Source organism: Daucus carota, chromosome 6 (assembly GCF_001625215.2).
Source record: "Daucus carota subsp. sativus chromosome 6, DH1 v3.0, whole genome shotgun sequence".
In the NCBI taxonomy this organism is placed as follows: domain Eukaryota; kingdom Viridiplantae; phylum Streptophyta; class Magnoliopsida; order Apiales; family Apiaceae; genus Daucus; species Daucus carota.
This window is the reverse complement of record NC_030386.2, coordinates 36,855,453-36,876,522: the sequence shown is the minus strand read 5'-3', so window position 1 is coordinate 36,876,522 and position 21,070 is coordinate 36,855,453. Positions and strand designations below refer to the sequence as shown.

The window sequence follows — 21,070 nt, the reverse complement described above, 5'->3', positions numbered from 1 at the left end:
AAACAACATCTGTATACAACAGTCAGTAACATATCAAGCTATCATCGGATGGTTCTACACAAAACATTGGCATATAATTTGTACACTACTTTGATATTAATTGGCATATAATTTGTACACTACTTTGATATTAAATCTTTTTACATCTTTCTAGCACCTCATACATATACCCTATAATTTTTTTTATGACATGCATGTCAGTAGCACCTGCACAGTGGAGCTTCCACAAGAGCTCAAATTCCCTGCAGAGCATTCAGATTTTCTGCATTCATGACACTGTTAACACTTTAAAGGAAGTAACTTAGTTGTTCCGTCTTCCTCGAACCTCCCTCTCCGTACAAATTATTCCACTGCTCCAGCTCACCCATTGATGCTCCCCCGGAAGAATAACTGGCAGCAACCTGTAAAAATTGCGATAAGCTTAAATTGAATAGAAGGCATTAAACGACAAGTACTGTTCTACTGCACGTCTGCGCTAAGTGACTGAGCTTAAGTGGATCATCTGTATAGATATATTTATATCTTTTATTAATTACTGACATGAAAAATTTGAATTAAAGAAGTATTGTAATAATATTTAAACATACAATTTCTTAACAAGACAAGATTTTTGATTTTTAAGTAATATTGTCTAGTTGATTTTCCTGTGAATAACTGAACCTTTTTAATTACCTGTTTCTTTGCTTGTTTCATGTCTTCCATGTTCAAAGGCCTCAGAGTGATTACTCTTTCAGTTTCTTCCTTTTTCTCTGAAGCATCATGCTCCGAATTCTTTCCTTCTGCTCTCCGCTTCCTTTCCTATAGATGCAATTGATTTTGTGACAATTAGTAAGGATCAAGAAGAAAAGCGAAACCAGAGAAGATAAAAGAGAGAATGTCAAGAGCTCAGATTAATAAACTTTACCATATCCTTCTCCCTCTCTTGCTTTATCAGCTCCCTCACGGGTCTATAAGCGGCTGTTGAACAAAAATTCTGTTTTTGATAGTTAATACTAGGTCTCGTATATGAATTGTAAAAAATCCAGCTCAGTTATAATGTCACAGAACACAAACCTTAAGATCACTTCCACTGTATCCTTCTGTCATAGTTGCAAGCTCCTTAAAGTCAAGTTCATCCACCTTTTCTTTCGACAAAAGTGTTCTCAGTATCTTTTCTCTGCTCTCTGCAGATGGCAGACCAACCATGATTCTGTTCACAAGAAAAATAACAAAGAAAATGTATGGTAAGCGGCAAGAAAATTGCAGTTGCAAAGTCCAAATATCCAGATATTTACTTGATCGTAAGGCATTATTTTCTAGATAGCGGACATTACCACGGTGGTAGTATCACGACACATACCTTCGCTCAAACCGCCTAATAATTGCTTCATCAAGGTCAAATGGCCTGTTTGTAGCAGCAAGAACAAGAATGCGCTCGCCAGATTTGGACAGGAGCCCATCCCAGTGTGTCATGAATTCATTTTTAATTTTCCGCATAGCCTCATGCTCACCAACTCTTGTTCGCTGCCCTAGCATGCTATCAACTTCATCCACAAATATAATAGTAGGTGAGACTTTTGCTGCTAGTGTAAACAGAGCTCTGACATTCTTTTCATCTTCCCCAAACCATTTTGAGGTGATGGTTGACATTGAAACATTGATAAAACTTGCTCCAGCTTCCCTGGCAATGGCTTTTGCCATCATAGTTTTTCCAGTACCAGGAGGTCCGAAGAGTAGAATGCCTCGACAAGGCTTGAGGAGCCCACCATTGAATAGGTCTGGTCTTCTAAGAGGAAGCATAACCAACTCCTGCAACGATTCTTTAGTTTCATCCAACGAACCAACATCATCAAATGTGACCCCAATTTCATTTGCTGGAATCACCTCTGGCCTTATACGCTTTTCAAATTCATTGTCAGGAACTTCCTGGTAGCACACATGACATGTTTAGAGTTTGACAAACAATGGCTTTAACTGAAAAACCATTTACTTTTATGTTTCTGCAATGGTGTTCTCGTAGTGAAGTGCGAAGGATAGTTCTAGAGAAGTAAAGTATCAACGAGTCATCCAACTAACTAATTTAGGAAACCAGTTTATATGTCTTACCATCTTTGGTGGAGCAGGATTTTCACTCTCTTTCTTTGCTGCAGGATTTGATTTGTCTACCTCAGTTTTACTTTCGATTGTTGGAATCTCAGGCTTTGATTCAGGAGGCATAGACCCTAGAATTTCTTCCACTAAAAGTCTCTAAGATTGAGAGAACAAATGAGCATGAGTGACTCAGTCTACTTAATAATTCGGTATAAACTAAGATTGTGCACAAAGGAAATCTAAAGCAAAAAAAGAATTGGCACCTTATTAGCTTCAGACTTTGTCTCCAACTTGACATTATCTTTGGCACTGATTTTTCCCTCCTGGAAGAAACTCAATCCGTGCGACAAACTTTGCCAGGGAAGAAAGGGTAAGTATATGAATTAGTAGGATGAACAAAAATAAATAAAAAAATTCAAGTGTCCGCCAACAGAAAAATTGTTATCTACCTCTGCGACGATATAAGGAGCCTTCCATTTCGGTAGTCTGGTTCTTTATTACTCATTAAATGGTAAGATATTGCTGACACCACAATTTCTTCAATGTAGTTACTGAGAACCATTGCATCTGCATGGCAGATTGTATTTAGGTCATCACATTCAAGATCATTTGCGGCAAGAACCTCTGCAATATGATTTTTGTTATCTTGAGACTGAACTGTTTTCATGTCTTCTTCTAATTGTGTTTTCCAGCTTACTAGGCGATTCTCATCTTCAGGTGGCTTTATATCAATGGTGTAAGGGAACAAATAAGTGAGTCGTTCATCAACTTCACTGCAATCATCATCTGATTCCAGCATCTTAGAACCAAGTAGTAAGACTGGTCCAGATAACTTCTTCAACATTGTATCAAACAAGTTGTATAGCCTCGGAGTTTGGAGAAGAAGCTTCTCGACATCCCTGATATACAGTATCACAGCTCTATTTTGAGAGACAGATATTAAAACCTGTGGTATAGTCGAGAAATTGTTTGTCAGCAATTCAGAGAGATACTTTTATGCTAAAATTGTAATAACACGTAAAAGTCCAAAATTAAACATAAAGTCAATAGATAAAATCATAAGTTGATCATAGCAATCAATAATCAACATAACTGATATGTACCTTGTAAAGAGACTGCAAGAAAACTTTTTCGTCAAAGGACAAGGTGCTGATGCGCTTTGAAGCACCTAAAAGCAGATAACTTTCAAGAAACAGTACATAATATTCTCTTAAGAAAAACTGAATTATTTAGGTCTATCATGATATGGCCTTTTTGCATCAATAACAAATATATAACTAGTAGGTATTTATATAAGTTTCTGATGTTCCACTTATAAAATGTGTCAAAATAAAGCTCTGCACAACTACCTGGATTTACAGAAGACTGGGTACTAAAGCTACTCAGATCCGAAGATCCAGAGGCATTCCTACGATGTCTTGGAGGAGCTTGACTGCCACCTTCCATACTCCTGGAAATTTATAGGACCTAAGTTTCAATAGCTGAATGTCAATGGTTCAACAAGTAAAAAGAGACTGGTTTACCATACCGCAGTTTAGCTTCCAGGTTACTGCTTTGCCTACTCAGTGTTCCTGCAGCAGAATTTAGTGAAGACTTTACAAAAAGGTTGTCTGGAAAAGTTTTTAGTGGAAGGACAAAATAGTGAAACTGAAATTAAGTTTCTGAACCAAATGAGTTCCCTGGCGAAAGAGTCAAATTATATTACAGACTTGACAATTGCAATGATTCACATAATAGAATGTAATTTTCAATTTCTGCAGCACATTATCCAGCAGTATGATGAACTACTATTAACAGAATAATGTAACATCAGAAACAGAAACCAATTTCTTAGCCAATGGATTATCTATCTATTGTTATCAAATTTATACTTGAGAGAACCTTTAGTCTATAGAACACCGGAATATATATTATATTAAATTCAGAAAAAAGGTTAGATAGGGTACCTTCCCTCTGTGGTGTTTTTGACCAGGAACCAAACAAGCCGGACATCTGTTCCAAAGCCATATCTGAGATGGATCTTTTTAAAGGCTGCAGAGAGCATAATATGATTCATATGTATCCACTTCAACTTTTATTTTGTAGGTGGAATGCAACATCAACGAATAAAAGCAACTAATTAGCTAGTGTGCATGTACAGATGATTTATCCACTCTACAACAGAGATTAATTCATTTTGGCTGATAAAATGTTTAAACTGAATGCAGAAAAGTAAATGCGGAAAGGGGAATATTACTTACACCTTCTTTCCTAGAAGTACCATACTTGCTTTGCATCTGTAGATTGACCCAGTTCAACGAATTAGAGTAATCATATATCAATGAACTAAACTGAAGAAATATTAGCTATTGTATAGACCTTCATAGAGAAGTCGGGCACATCTAACAACAGCAACTTCGCTTCAAAATAATGTGACAGGGCTTTTGCAAGCATTTGCTGGTAAAGTTCTAGAACAGAAGACATAAACAAGCAATAAAACCAAATCAGGCAGAAATTCGATTAATCTGTAACAATTAAATACAGAATCATATAGCATAATTATACCAGCAGTCCCTGTCAGCAATATGGCCCTGCTTGCAGGGGAGAGATTTCTGGTGTGCCTAGAAACATCCAGGTGTTTGAGATGAACATACGCTGCACTTGTTAGCAACATTCGTGTCCGCTCACTGTCAATTCCATCAACAAAACGAAATTAGAAGTTTATTCATATACAACAAGAACATTTTGCATCAAGAAACCTGGAAATCCCTGACAAGACTAATAATCCTATAAAAGCAAAAGACAATTGTGAACATTGTTTTCATCTAGATCAAAACTATATATTTTCAATTACGTTATGAATTTCAGAGACAATCGCATTGTGCAACACTGCAACATGATGAAGACAAGAAATCCAAAGTTATTTTCAACTACAAGAACCTACAAGCTATTTTCCAAACACGCCTAATAATGACATGAGTAATGCTACGTACCCTAAATTATGTTCCCAATTTTTTTTCCCCAAATGACATGGGAGAGAGATAGCTAATTTTAATTGAATAGTGTGAATGGAACCAATTATACGTTGCCAACTAGATTTGGGAAAAAACCAGAAACACTTTTTGGGTACCTAACATTTTCCTGATGACATTCACATATATTCATCTAGAGTTGTATAAATCTCTAATAAGCAAAACAAACAAAACTTGTTTCGCCAAAAGGTTGCAAGGAGGATTGCATAAGTTAAACTCAACAGATTATTATTTACAAAAGGTGAATACCGAAAAAATAAAATAAAATAAATCTGAAGTTTCGAAGTACAACCTGAGATAATAAGGAAAGTCCTCAAAGGTGACATTGCTTTCTTTGCCATCTTGAACTAACCGAGAAAGCTCGTGCTCAATCTGATCAGCGGTAGCTCCAGGGAGCGGCGCATTAGCTCCGGTCAATTTACTAACAGCTGGTCCTGAGGCCAAGCCAAGCCCTACCCCCACCCCTACGCTTAATGCTGATATAAGTAGATGCTTCTGCTCCATATCTTGCAAGTGTGATTTTTTTGTCACTTTCTTGATTCCATAATTTGTTTATGAAAAAACAAATACTTAAGATTTGAAACTAAAAGGAAAGGTGAAGAATGGGGTTTGTATTGGAGAGCGAGAGAAATGTGGATTGGTGCCGAACGAGACGGACAGGCTGAGAAGATCTGTTAATTGGTTTTCACTATTTTTTTGGAGAGCATGAATCCATTGTTTCCCATGTATCTGATATCTAAATATAGACTGATTGTGTTTGTGTGAATTATATGTCAGAGGATTGCTCTGTTGACTTCTTACTTTACCTTAACTGCAGAACTATAGACATGCATGCAGCTAAATGTACTCTTGTAACATGTCGGGTCGGAAATGAGATCGAAACCACTACCTGGTGCTGACCAATTTTTTTACGTTTTCTGGGAGTTGTTTGATTCATGGTTGATGAAAATCAAAATCTCATATCCATACATCATATATGGATTGGCAAAATTTTTATGTGATGAAAATTTTATTAAGATAAATCATTCTATCCACACTCTTTAGATTTCTTATATCCTCTTATCATTCCTCTTGTTCCTATTTCCAATTCTCATTCTCGCCAATCATCCGCCTCTTAATTCTCTACTTTTCCAGGCTTGCTAAATATACTAAAATTTTAAAATATTAAAATTAACTAACCTTACTACTTCTATTTACTTTACTTATTTTATTAAATTAAATATTAATGAGTCATATCAATGTCACGTATGAGAAAAAAATAAGAAACGGACCCAAAAAAAAAAAAAATTGCTCATCTCATGATGGCGTCGCCAGGTTTAATACATGAAAACTCAAAAAGTTCGGCTTCAGCCTCGTCCAAGAAATTTCGCAGAAAGGATCAGGCTGAAAAGACTCGGCCCAAATATGTTTAGGAAAAGAGACTTAAGTCAAATAGTCCAGTCACGGAATCACAGTCCAGCATCAAATAATATAGTAGCATGTTTCACCCTCACACTGAATTTCAATCTGATTCACGAATTTAAATTTGATTTATTTTTTCCGAAACCACTCCAACGGTTAATAATATTATTCCAAATTTGAATTACTAATTTCACAATCTTTTTAATATTAAAATGTTGTTATATTTTTATTATTTTTTGTTAATATTATTAAGACAAATTAATTAAGATTATAATACAATTAAAATGATGATTAATTATAAAATAAAATTCCTAGATTCAGAAGTTGAGATGGTTTCGAATGATGAAAATGAACAATTTCAATAATTTTTTAACCGTTAAAGAAAATTCAAAAGATAAAGATTTCTATCTTAAATTTCGAAATACTCTGATTGAGCATTTATCGGAAGAATATACCAATTTTGAGAATTAGTATCTTTAATTTATTTTTACGTAATACATTTCTATCCCAAATGGCAAATCTTTTAGACATCATCATCCTCATCCTTTGGGACAAAAAGAAGACTGGAATGGATATTCACGTTAGCACTGCCACTGATATCTTCCTAGGAATCTCCAAAATCTACTTTTCTCTCGACCAACATGATATCTTTTATTACTTTTTATTTATTATTATTATTTTACGAGGAAGTTAGGTCATGTGACGTAAATTGGTAAATTTTCTGATAAAAAAAAGGACTTCCAAAGTGTGCACGACGTAGTGCGCAGAAAACCAGAATGAACAATAAAAAGGTCGATAAAAATTAGGTTGTCACTTGTTTCCCTTTATCTAACTCACGGTCACACAAGGTTGCAAATCTAGTCACGTCCACTCTCACACTTGGTACCTAATTTTGAAGCTTTTGATTTTATTTTTTATAATCTTCTTTGGTGAATCATTTCATCTCCAACTTGAAAAGACAATTGCTTACGACTTTGAAATTTGAAGTATGTCATGATCATGGATCCAAGTGGTCCACCCCATCCATGAATGGTACAACAGCGATATGAAATCAAGTGAGGATTCGTTACGGTGGTATATATGCATGCTAATCAATTTTTTTTTTTATTTTTTTTTTCTTTTTTGAAGTTTGCTAATCAATTTTCACGATGTAAGAGATACGCTAGACCTATGTTGTATTTGGGGATGGAGGCGGAATTTTTTTAGAAGATCCAAACACAAATGAAATTTTCGGCCGATCAAAACTTAAATTGAGATGTTGCTAATAAAGACGGATATGAAATATATATTTTGGAGAATTTGGACATGCATCATGAAAAATCTAGACCTTGTGAAATTTAATATTCTGGATGAGGCGAAATTGCGGATAAAAGCTTAAGCAGCTAGGCATGTCATCTGTAGAAACATATACAACCAGCGAGAAATATATTACAGTAGAATTATCATAAAATTCTGTTACTTCTCCATACATATATGTAAAAAGGCATATACATGTTTGTTCAATAATTGTATATGATATTTAATTTCAATCGTATATGCAATTTCAATCACATCTCCTCAGTCGAATTTCTTATTATCATTTCGAATTTGTATCAATTTAAATGCAATTTTAATTGTATGTACTCACTCATATCTCTTGATTAATTTTGAATCTTTTTAATCGTCAAAATATTGACTATTTTCGTTAAATAACAAAAATATTGATTAGTTTCTCGTGAAATAATTAATTTATTTATTTTATAATTTTTATATTGTATTAATTTAAGTAAGCAAGTACAATAAATAAAAATAGCGCATGTTATAGATAGACTGAGATAGAGTTTAGAAACTAAACTTATTAAATTTATAAAATAAAACAATTGTTTTCGATGGTCTCGTAACCTTGATCTGGAAATATAAATCCTGTCGCCAACGACATTTTTGAGACTGACATTGCAATGCATACGAATATATACACACAAATGCACGAAATCAGATTCGTACCGCGTGTGTCCTGTTTTTTTAGATGTCCCTCCATTCTCATCCCATGCTTTGATGTTACGTCGCAAGTCGACAAATTAAATTTTGTAAAAGAATTTTATTCCGACTCCACAGACACAAAATTGACGTCCATTCATTCATCCGTAAACGTGTCAAAGCCAAAAATTTTCACCCACAAATTTCTATATGTACGTCTCCAAGCTTTCGGTGGGTGTTATGCTGCAACGTTCTTCTGGTCTCATTAAACATTTTTATGGGGAACATCTCTTTTTACGTAGATTAACCTTAGCTTTGATTAGTAAATTTAATCAGAACTTAACTACCAAACACTACCAATCAGAACTTTATCAAAGCAACTTTATTGTGAAAACGTTTATTAAATAAATATTAATTTATATATTTATGAGCTTATTTACTAACCGTTGGTGTGGTGTGTTTTGATTAAGTATCAAATTTATTAAATAAATATTAATTTATATATTTATGAGCTTATTTACAACCTATTTATCAATGTGACTAATTATCTCCCGTTATTCGTTACGATTTCTGAATAAATCCAAACTACTCTTTTCACGTGTAAACTATATATTGTAACTAGATACACATAATAGGTAAGTTTATTAATTATTGTTTAATATTCAGAAAATAAATAAGCTTGGTAATTATTTTAATACTTCTTTAAGATGTAATTTCACAAATTATTAAGAAAGTTTTTTAAAATGAATTATGAAATTATATCTTATATGCATTTTAAATGAGTGTCAAAAATAAAAAATGATAAAAATAATATGGATGAAAGTAGAACTCCTGTGTCCCTCAGTTGGTTACATCGGGACGAAAACTCGCACGCATTGTAATACTCTTATAAAGATTGTTTGACAAATCGTTATATATATATATATATATTTTTGAATAAAAGTTTAGATATTAAATTTTTATACAAATATAGATTGTTTTAAAAAATTATAAATCTATATTTCATATACGTGAACAAGTAAAATTTTTTTAAAAATGAGAGGGATCGAGATCATCGTTTATCGGGTTTTAACCTTTTTACCGAAAATTTTAGAAGTTTTGAGATGCTTTTTCACCTGTCTCTTTGAAAGCGAGATATACGCCGGTATTTTTTGTCGGGTAGGTATCGATCAAGGCTGGCGTGCTGTGCTGTATCTCTATTTCTAGTTCTCTGCTTAATCTTCTTGCTTTTATACACAGCTGTCAGCTGTCCCATTCCGTGTATTTCAAATTTTGAACACCCGTATCTTGTGTTTTATTATTTTATACTTTATTACTATATTTTGGGACTTTCTTCAGAAATTAAAAATTAAAATGTGTTAAAAATTAAAAGTAAATATTAAAAATTCCATCGTATATCACAAGATAAAAAATAGATACTATATTTACATATATATATGAAGAAAAGAATAAAATAATGTTCTTCACGATTATTATAAACTAATTAACTCGTTTTAAGAAGACAACGTACAAACATTCCATTAATCTAGATATGTATCAATGTATGCAAAACGGCTGCGGTTTTGTCGCATCTCTACGACTAATACGCCGTCACAAATGACAGATCAATTATCACTCATTATTTATTCAACATTTTACTGTAATTGTTTAATATTATTTCAAATATTTCGGAGCTGTACGGAAATGACATCTTAAAATAGCCAACCAAAAAACATTTAGTATTAAATTTAAAGTAAAATTCAAAAGATTTGGTCAAGTAGATGAGAATTCCTATACGTTGTTGACCCATATAATTAGGACATGTGCTAGCTGGATCCAAGCCTATATTTATCACTACCCAGCTTATTTTTTGTTGAGATTTCTATTTTTTTCACGTTTTTTCCAACATAAATCCCAAAAATAATAGGAATTTTTTCCTAACAACTATAATTAGTCTTTTTTTTTTTCTTTGACAAAAATTAATTTCTAACTAATTTAGTGCGTGTGTTTGTGAGGAGAACAGATGATGAGGTTATGAAACAAGTTAGATGTTTCCATTAAAATAATAATATTTGGCTTATTCCCAGTTGTGTGTTGACTGGATAAGTCATTTTCACATAATGCAGCTGCATTTTGTCCATGAATGCACAATTCTACATGCACTGTTTGCATAACGTTTCCTATATATACACATACAGCTCTGCTTTCCTTTTTTCATTCAAGATTTTAGGAGTATATGCAACGTTTTCTTTGCATACTCCCCTTCATTTTGCTTTTTATTAAGCTCTCGTTCTGGGTTTAAGTTTTCAATAATAAAGACCTGCCGCTCTTCACTCTATAGTTCTTCAAGGTATGGATTGGTTTCGCATTTTTGTTGTGATTTTATTGTTTTGCATGTTTGATGATTGATTCGTGCATGGGAGAGTCTTGTGCACGGGATATGACGTGACGGGTTTTGAATATGTCGAATTATAGTTGATATGTTTTTTTCTTGATATTTAACTCGTTGTTGGATGTTATGCCTTTGGAAATTTTCTAAAATGATGTGACTTGATTGCCGAAGATAGATTGTCCATTATTCATGATTTAGTTGCTGATATGAAATGAGTAAAGATCTTTAATCAAATTTATGTCAACTGATTATTTGCAAATTGAGGTAATGAATGAACTGATAAAATCTATGATATCATTTGGCTGTGTTTGTACTAAAGAAGAACCTTTTGATCTTGCATTCTATCATGGTGAGAAATAAAAAAGAATGCTGCTACTTATCTGATCATCTCGAATGCTTTATGTGTTCAAAAGCTGTAGAAAAGATCCCTCACAACAGGAATTAACATACATATGTATTTAACAGTTCTAGGTTTTATTCAATTTCAAGCATTAGACATTTCCGTTTAGTTTTTGCAAGTGCTCAATCTGAAAAAAATGTTCAACTGCAGAAATATAATTAAGCTGCACTATGGAAGACAATAAAAACATGAGTTTGGGAAAGGACACTCCTGAATCACTTCCACCACTCATCGAGCGTATATCTTCTCAAGATTTGGACTGTTTTGATACTGTGAATCGAGGCGTTGTATTGGACAGTCATATGGTCAGCCCCACGCCCGCTGTAAGTTAACATGTTCTTCAATTATGATTTTCCATATTCTTCATCAGGACCAAATATTTACGAGCATTTTAGATTTGTTAATGCTTTTCGAAATTCATGTAGAATGTCATATTTATATTGATGGATGAAGAAGTCGGAATTTTCACATTAATGGGATACTCTGAGGAGTGATATGCATATAATTGTAGCTCTATATATATGATTATCTGCCAATCAAGCTGTTCTATACATTTCGTTATGGTACGTTTGACTCTTAGTTGTCTTCACTTTTGTGCTTTGTGAGGTCTGTTAGAACGATCTTCAGCATTAGTAGAACGTCCTTGCTGAAGCCTAGAGAATAACACTTTCAGAAAACAGAACAACGTTTCACTTTAGTTTGATGTTTTCTTGTCAATTTAATCTTCAGTGGTTTGTATCCTGAATTTAAAAGTATCATAATCAGCCCTCCACAGCTTCAATAGTAAACCTATGTAGTTAGAGGACATGCACGCGAGGAGTGATTTATAGACTTATAGTTGATCTGAACTTACTAGTTGAGAGTGAGGGAATATTAACATAATGTCATTCTGAGGATATTGACGCGAACTGCTAGAATCTCTGCACAAAACCTCAGTATTGTCATTAGTCACAATACCTGTTCCTTAAGCTGGTTGAATCTCGGACTCTATAATATAGAACATTTCATAAAGACTGAAGTTTATAGCGCAACTATATTTTAATTAATAAATAATAAGTCTTTCATTCGTTCCTAGTGATTTTCCCTTTGCATCCAGGTTAATATCTCAGATACGCTTGTTGGTTATAACTGATATGACCTTTGCTTGCAATTTAGCCCTTTTGAGCGTGTTATATTTGTTAGAACATTACTGTCCTAAAATGGCTAGTAGCATCTATGTGGATGGTGCAAAACTGTTCTTTTATCTACTTTTCATCACTTCATTACCATTGTATGTTGGATTGACATTTATATTATGTATCACTAGGAAACAAAGATAGGTGAAGTCGAGGTCGAGAACAGTGGTGCTGAGTCCCACCAGAGAACACATTCGGTTTCCATCAGCATGCCACTTTCTCCAATGGAAGTTCATTTGGAGGGAAAAAAAAGAGTTCTCTTCAGAGATGATTGTGAAACAATTTCCAGCAGTGGTGTTTCACTTTCTCGGCTTTCAACCAATAATCCTCACCCCAAAATTCCAAAGTTTCATTCCCAACCATTGCCAAAAGGTACCGCAGTAAGTGATGCAATTGCAAGTGGCAAACTTCCTGCGCGCCCAGTTCGCTCCCTGAAAAACCCCGTGGGTGGAAATTTATCAGATAAAAGATACAATTCTTTCAAGACATGGTCTGGAAAACTTGAAAGACAATTGTCACATCTGCGTGGAAGGGTGGATGAGACGGAAGTAGACCCTCCACAAAAAAATGAAATGGAGAATATACCTGTGCACCGATACTTTGATGCCTTGGAAGGACCAGAGTTAGATACTCTAAAGGTACGTAAAAGCTTCTGCTGATCTTTTTCCAATTCACTCGCGCCCACTCAGTATAGTTGACATTTTGTATTTCACAATATCACAATTTGTTGATCTACTTGTTAAGACTAAAATCCAGGAACTTTACATAGGTATCAAATAATACACGTTTCCTTTCACAGGGATCAATAACCTTAATGTTGCATGTCACAATTTGCAAATCTACTTGTCAAACTTAAACCAAACTTTATATAGGGATTAAATGATACATTTTCTTTTCACAAGAATTTATAACCTTGATGATAATGTGTTGAATTTGTTGTACCTTCGTCTAATTTACAGCCTTCAGAGGAGATACTGCTTCCAGAGGACAAACTATGGCCATTTCTTCTTCGTTATCCGATTTCTTCATTTGGATTGTGCCTTGGTATCAGCAGCCAAGCCATAATGTGGAAAAATTTAGCTACAAGCACTTCTATGGATTTCCTCCATGTAAGCCTGAAAGTAAATCTCCTTCTGTGGATCTTATCCATTGCTATTTTTTGCGTGGTCGCTTTCATCTACATTCTGAAGATCGTATTCTACTTCGAGGCTGTTCGTCGTGAGTACTACCATCCTATACGTGTAAACTTCTTTTTTGCTCCATGGATAGCCTTGTTGTTCTTAGCTCTTGGAGTTCCGCCTTCTGTAACCAAAGATCTGCATGCTGCTCTGTGGTACGTCCTAATGACACCTATCTTAATACTCGAGCTTAAGATATATGGACAATGGATGTCGGGAGGACAGAGACGACTTTCAAAGGTGGCCAATCCCTCAAACCATCTCTCAGTTGTTGGTAATTTTGTGGGCGCATTACTGGGTGCATCTATGGGGCTAAAAGAAGGCCCAATCTTCTTTTTTGCCGTAGGACTAGCTCACTACACAGTCCTGTTTGTTACCCTTTACCAAAGGCTCCCAACGAATGAAACACTCCCAAAGGAACTCCACCCTGTGTTCTTTCTTTTTGTTGCTGCGCCTAGTGTTGCTTCTATGGCATGGGCAAAAATTCAAGGATCATTTGATTTTGGGTCGAGGATTGCATTCTTCATTGCTTTGTTTCTTTACTTCTCATTGGTTAGTTCTCTTGCCTGTTTAAACAATGATCCTCTGCTGACATTAATTTTGGTTGATTTTAACAAGCCGGATCATAGCTTCTAAACTAACTCCTTACATTTAAAACTAATGAACTTGCTCAGTTTTACTGTATCAAAATATGATGGCTAATAGTCCTTCCCTCGGTTTTCTTCTGCAGGCTGTTCGAGTTAATTTCTTCAGAGGATTCAGGTAAACTTAACTCTATGGACTTTATTACTCATAAAATACATAACTCTTTTATAATTCCAGTGTCTGAGCTTAAAATTCCATTGATATATATAGGTTTTCATTGGCTTGGTGGGCCTACACTTTCCCAATGACTGGTGCTGCCATTGCAACTCTTCGGTACTCAATGGAGGTCCCAAATGTATTAACCAAATCCCTGTCTGTCATGCTCTGTATCATCTCAACAGTCACAGTGTTTTCCCTGCTCCTCACAACAATTTTCCATGCTTTCGTGCGCCGAGACCTTTTCCCTAATGACATTGCAATTGCTATTAGTGACAAAAGGCCTAAAACAGTCCGAAAATGGTACCACCGGAGATCTGGAAGCTCAGATAATAAAGACCATTACCTCAAGTTTACAGACTCAAATGACAAAGACATCGAGGCCTGTGTAAAATCTTCGATCCCCGAAAACAATGAGGAGAATAAAACTGTTACACCTTTCTGAAACAACTATTTCATTGCAATGCAATGTATGAAAAAGAAGGTTCTTATAATCTACGCATCCAAGACAAGAGCTAAACGCGGTGTGAGACCATCTTTACTGCTAAGACAAGAGAGGAACTTGGTTTTACAGCTCTCGAAGTTCCAGTGACGTTGTACAAGGCGTATAGAATGCAAAGATTAATACCAGAAAACCTCTGAGAGATTAGTGTCCATGGTTTAGGCTTCTGAGTAAAACCAAGCTTTCATCTGCACTCAATATAAATAATTATAGCTCAGAACTTGAAATGCAAGCCTGTGTATTGTAAATGTTCATCTGAGCACTTGGAGTTTAATAAAATCCCTTTTGATTTAAATAATTAAATAAAATATGCACAATATTATAGCCTCAAAAATCTCTTGATGTGGAAGAACATAATTATGTCGTCTTCTTTTTTAGTATTGAGATTGCATATTTGGTAGAACCATGGTCTTGCATCATTATTGTATCTCCATTGCTTGCAAATCTTGTCCCTCCATGGATATAAAATTATGCATTGAATCAACCATTATACAAACAAACTCTAGCTACTCCATCAGACAACAAAAATCATTAGTTGCATGCACAACATATTATGCTTAAACTTGCTTATGATCATCATAACATTTCAAACATTTAAAAGTGAGCGAGAATAACGATCTTAGTTTTTTAATACGAATTTTCTATGGTGTGCCCATGGGCACATAATAGTCACTAACTCTCATGAGAATACTAACTTTTGATTGGTGGATGAATATTAAATGTTGATGCCCCCTGCATTCACACCAATTCCACCAATCAAATTAAGCCATTTTCATGAGAGTTGGTGCTTAGCATGTGCCCATGGGCACACACTAGAAAAACCGTTTTTAATATCATAGCTTTAAGGTGACAAGCTGTTCATAATAAGTGTGATAAATTACAATGCAACAATCATTTGTCAGGAACCCGAATATATGTATATGTGCATATGTACAAGAGAACCTCATTTATAAGTACGTATGATAAGATATGATACAACAATTATCTGTTACGGATACGGAGTCATGCATATGTGCTCATGTATCAGAGAACTTAACATACCAAACTACGTGGGTGTTTGGCACGGGCTTATAAGCCCGGCTTCTGAATTATAAGTTAGAAGCAGTGCATGTCATTCAATCAGTTTCTACTTTTACCCCCAAACTTATTCACAAATTTCAATACAATCATTGAGAGGAAAACTTGAGCCCAAGGCCCACCCTCATGTACACCTTTTCCACATCTTCTTCTTCCCATACAACACCCTACTTTTTGTCTTGAGATAGCGTTCATATGCCCTCGCATAGTTGCATGTATGTAGTCACAGACAAAAAGCCTAAAAAACGCGGTTGACATCGACAATAAAGAAAATGTTGGTTCTACGAATATGTAACGAGACTACAAACTTTCTTGTCGAATTAAATGTCGAAAGACCCGTAACTGTTTCCTGTCCTGTTTGTAAACTGGCCTTGTTGGTATGTGCGAATGCCAAGTCTTTGCTTCAACTTAAGGAACGGCATAATTGAAGGGCATTTGTCTGGGGTCTCGTACTGTTCCTCATTTTTCAAACATTCCATCTTCATTTTAATTCATTTAGTTTTTGCTACACTCGTGCGATATTTATCATCTAAATTCATTCCATCTTGCTCTATTATAGGACGACTCGTTTTTTGCATCTGTGTCAGTGTTACAGCTCATGTCCTTCCCACTTTCTAGCATCTACATTCAGTGCTTTCTAAGATATTTTGCTCACGTCTTAGTTTTAAATCGGTTTCTACATTTTTTTAGTTTAGAATAAGAAACAATTTTAAATCACTGATCTAAAGCATAGAGTTGCTCTAAAACCTTCCGTTTAGTGATACTTTATTTTGTTAAATTATGTTTTTTTTTTTTTTGTTAAAGTGACACATGAAGTATAAGGGAAGAGTCCTGTATACAGACATTGAAATTATTAAAAATGAATTTCTAATTTCGAGTCAATCGGGTAATTTTCGAGTCATTTTCGGATTTTTCTGTCTCGGAACATCGGATTTCGGGTCGTGTGAGATTGCCGCATCATCACTACGTAACGTGATTGGTAGAAATATTTGAGGACATCTTTGTATTTATATACGTAGCTAAAGCAACAAAATTAAGAAAATGATAGACATAATAATACTCGATATTCATATCCTAAAGGAACACAAAAATAAAAGACAAGAAGAAGTATAAAGCCATCTCCAGCAGTTGTGATCCAAAAAGTCAAATTTGGATCTGATCCAAATTCTGATCCAAATATCTGATCAACTTGATCAACTCCAGCAGTGTGATCCAAATTCTGATCCAAATTACTTTTTGTATTTATATTACATAAATTTTATATTAAAATTAAACTATATAATCTCAAATTCTGATCCAAATTACTTTTTGTATTTATATTACATAAATTTTATATTAAAATTAAACTATATAATCTCAAATTTGATTTTTAATCATTATTGACTACTTATATTATACTTAATTAAATAATTTAATTATTTTTTAACATCGATCAAAGTATCTCAAAATTAAGAACATGAAGATGAAACTCAAGGATCTCAAAATGACATGATAGCTACGTATAATGTTTTGTTTATCTCGGAGGAAACGGAAATAATCTGTTCGACTAAATCAAATTTTATATTTATTGTACTGTTTTCTAGTCATTTCCCGGTATTGTAATTGTATTTTATGCATTTTATGTACCTTTTATTTTATGCATGTAATGTACTCTTTTTTTTAATTTCAAAGAAATTTACTTTCCTATTATTCTAAGTTTTACTAAAACATTAATTTTATTAATTATTAATTATAAACTATTATTAATTAAATATTAATAATCACAAAATAATTTTAAGTCCGATAAACAAAATAACAAAATCATTATTTTATAATAAAGTAGGTGATCCAAATTTGGATCAGTGAACAGTGCTGATCCAAATTTGGATCACTACTATTCACTGATCCAAATTTGGATCACTGTTGGAGGAGAAGATCACTGCTGGGTTTGCCCTAAGGAGAAGACAAATGCTTAATTATACATTAGTATTGTGATCGTACCTATTGTCTTTCTGTCTGTGTTTCGCAACATGAAATAAATGCTGACAAACTTAACATTCTTATCTCCTAGCTGGGAGCTCTAAATAGCGTGTTTATGATTGAATAACATGGTAGGTTTACTCACTCGTCTAAACAGCATTCTACTGTTTCTGTTGGACTTCCACAACTAGTGGGTCATCTTTGTGGGCCTTGGGTTTGGGCCCTTTTCTATTATGTACATTCCTTTTGTAAGTTGTAACACTCTTACATGAAATCAATTGATGATCTACCTTCAATTATATGTATAATTATTGAAATGCGTTATTTTTAAATGATATTTTTATTTATAATACTCACCTTTTTTTTGAATAAAAAAAAGTGATCATTATAAATAAAGATATATCATTTAAAATTAACGTATTTCAATAATAATGGTCACTTAGGTGCCGTTTGGGTGAGTTTAAAATAAATATTTTTTGCTTAAAATAAAAAAATGAAGTAGGATTCATAAGCAAGTTAAGACTTATAAGTGATTAAAGTGTTTGGGAAAGAAAGTATAAGTCATGAAACAAAAGCTAGTATTCTTAACTTCAGTGCTTCTTGACTTTTTACACAAACAGTACGAATAAGTGCTTATAACTTAAAAACAAGTGTTTGCCAAACACCACCTTAATATTATTACTGGTTTTATAATGTTATTGTTGGGTAAGTAAATTAGGAAAAAATAAAAAAATATTAAAAAAATAGAATTAACATGATGAAATTTATTAATATTTAATTAAAAAAAATATTTTAAAAGATAAAACCTGATGAAACTAGGGTACATTATGAAGTGATCAATATGTTTGTATATTTATTAAAGTGGTGGGCACTGATATTATATATGAGTATCAATTTTGTTAGAAACAGTGAAACATAAATTGGTCGTATATAACCTAAATTTGGCCATGAACAAGCGCAAATTAAGCTGCCTGCAATTAAGCAAATGTGTCTGTAGATGGAATTGGGTATCTGCCTGTCTCCGCTAATTGCCATTTAAAGAGCTACAGTTGCAGATGTGATGTCTGACGTAATTTAATTTAGTTAACCATTCGGGCATGGGCTTATTTTTTTGGTTGGACCAACAATCTAATATCAATATAAATTATTGCTCATTTAAAAAAAAAATTAATATATATATATATATATATATATATAAATTAGTGCTAAATCTTAGTAGGAATCTTTAGTGATAAGATGAAATCTTTAGTGAATTTAATAAGTTGAAGATAGGATTGGTAACTTCTTATATATGATGGAATTTATATCTAGATTTTTAAATATTAACTAAATTATTATTAAAGATTACAAAATATTATTGAAATTTTGTTAACATATACTCCCTCCGTCCCAGTGAGTTATATACATTGGGATTGGACACACAGACCAAGAAAAAATGTAAGAAATGAGTAAAGTTAAATGAAAAGTGGGTAAAGTGGTGGGACCCACATATTTTTTAATAATAGATTTGAGGTAGTGGAGGAAAGTAGTGGGTGTAATAGTGTTTTTATTATTATAGAATAGAGATAGTGGGAGAATGTAGTGGGTGGAGTAGTGTTTTATATTATGAAAAGTTGCTATTTTAGGAATGTATAGAAATGATGGGACATCCCAAAAGGAAACTGTATAGAATTGATTGGGACGAAAGGAGTATACAAGTTAAATAAGTTGAATGGTCATATAAAATTGGGTTAGTTCGGGAAAAACCGGCTCTCTCTGTTTATTTTAATATTTGATGTTTGACTTATTGACAAAATAGAAATCTGATTGCTGTTATTTTTGAATTTTGGTTGAGAATAAGAATACTAATATATCACTTTTATTCAGTAAAAATTAAAAATTAATATTCTAATGCAATCAAAGCTCCTAAATATGGGTGTCAGACGTCAAATATGAAAAAACAAAGAAAGCAATATATTTTATTTGAAAAATATTATTTATAAAAATATTTTATATAAAAACTACTACAATTTTAACACAGCTAAATTCAAAAGAATTTTTGTCAATATTGCATGGAGAAGGAAAAAAGGGCGAGAAATAAAGACCATACTCAAAGGACAAGATAAGGAGATCCCATGCTGTCCGAAGACAGCACGGATTGGTAATTCACATGGTGGTCCTGTAGCAAGCAAGCAGGGGATGTGTACAATTTGACGTGAGAAAGCTTCCATTACATGAAAGCCAGAAACTCAAATAAAATCCTACTCATTCTACTCAATTCATTATATATGTATGGTCCCTTTTCACTAATATTGGTATTATGCATTTCCTAGCTAGTTAGCTTAAGACAAGATGATGAGTACTAGAGGCAACAAAACCTAGATTAGGATACAACACTCAACATGCTGTCTTCAAAGATTATTAGCATCACTACACTCTCACATTCTTACAGCACATAATCAATAAAAAAGATTTCTCTTCATGAAATTTGTGTTGAGGGATGTGTGGAAGACGGTTGGAATATCCAGTACTCCCTTCACTTTTTAGTTTTTAATACGAGATATTTATATTTTTTGACACATATTTTCAAGTTTTTGACATAGAAATCATTATTTTCAATTAATTTTTTTGAATAGAAATTTTGATTATAAATTTTATGCATAAAAAAATTAAAATTAATAACTTTGATTACAAAGTCAAAGCAACTACTTCCTCTCTTTGGATACGATAGTCTATTAATTTTTTTCCCCACATTTTTAAAAATTTTGACCGCACATTTATATTTATTATTTTTAATTTTTTTGGGAATAAAATTTAAACACTATATTTTTATTCACAAAATATTTTAAAAATAATATTTTTAAGCATGTCATCAAATCTCTAGAAAATACGCGGAGTAAAAATTAAGCAACCAACACACGACCCATAGTTCTAACAGCGAATGCAGATGGTGATGACGGGGAGGAAGTCGTTCCAGCCATAATCTAACAGCTCAAAAAAGCTTCTTTTGCGTAGTAGTTCAACAGTCTCATTAGGGTTTTTAGCATGCATGCAGTTTTGTTTTATTCTAGATAGCTTTTGGATGGAGGCGCCTTAATGGCTATTGGGATGTGCAGTAGTTTTATATGCTCTAGGTACTTAATCATAGCTTCTCGTCAGCTTTGCCTGGCCTTTCTGTATTCTATTCCCC

The 21,070-nt window shown here is 33.5% G+C and overlaps 2 protein-coding genes across 4 annotated transcripts; one reads left to right on the top strand and one right to left on the bottom strand.

Moving 5' to 3' along the window:
- Positions 1 to 42: 42 nt before the first annotated feature.
- LOC108226557 (ribosome biogenesis ATPase RIX7) lies at positions 43 to 5,726 on the bottom strand. Of its 3 annotated transcripts, none has more exons than XM_017401532.2 (16): positions 5,374 to 5,726; positions 4,615 to 4,736; positions 4,429 to 4,517; positions 4,311 to 4,346; positions 4,017 to 4,101; positions 3,599 to 3,641; positions 3,420 to 3,520; positions 3,174 to 3,238; positions 2,520 to 3,016; positions 2,334 to 2,421; positions 2,086 to 2,226; positions 1,340 to 1,905; positions 1,054 to 1,189; positions 905 to 973; positions 673 to 798; positions 43 to 401 (listed from the first exon to the last, which is right to left on the bottom strand). In XM_017401532.2, the coding sequence occupies exons 1-16, from the start codon at positions 5,583 to 5,585 to the stop codon at positions 288 to 290; spliced, it is 2,490 nt and encodes an 829-aa protein (XP_017257021.1). In that variant the 5' UTR covers positions 5,586 to 5,726; the 3' UTR covers positions 43 to 287. The 3 variants fall into 3 exon arrangements, with proteins under 3 accessions (XP_017257021.1, XP_017257020.1, XP_017257022.1); XM_017401531.2 differs by having other exon boundaries at positions 142 to 401; positions 3,417 to 3,520; XM_017401533.2 differs by lacking the exon at positions 5,374 to 5,726 and adding an exon at positions 4,904 to 4,998 and having other exon boundaries at positions 142 to 401; positions 3,417 to 3,520.
- Positions 5,727 to 10,578: 4,852 nt separating this feature from the next.
- LOC108224864 (S-type anion channel SLAH2) lies at positions 10,579 to 15,199 on the top strand. The gene is made up of 6 exons (XM_017399608.2): positions 10,579 to 10,767; positions 11,360 to 11,532; positions 12,516 to 13,022; positions 13,344 to 14,114; positions 14,293 to 14,324; positions 14,418 to 15,199. The coding sequence occupies exons 2-6, from the start codon at positions 11,380 to 11,382 to the stop codon at positions 14,806 to 14,808; spliced, it is 1,854 nt and encodes a 617-aa protein (XP_017255097.1). The 5' UTR covers positions 10,579 to 10,767; positions 11,360 to 11,379; the 3' UTR covers positions 14,809 to 15,199.
- The last annotated feature ends 5,871 nt before the right edge of the window (positions 15,200 to 21,070 follow it).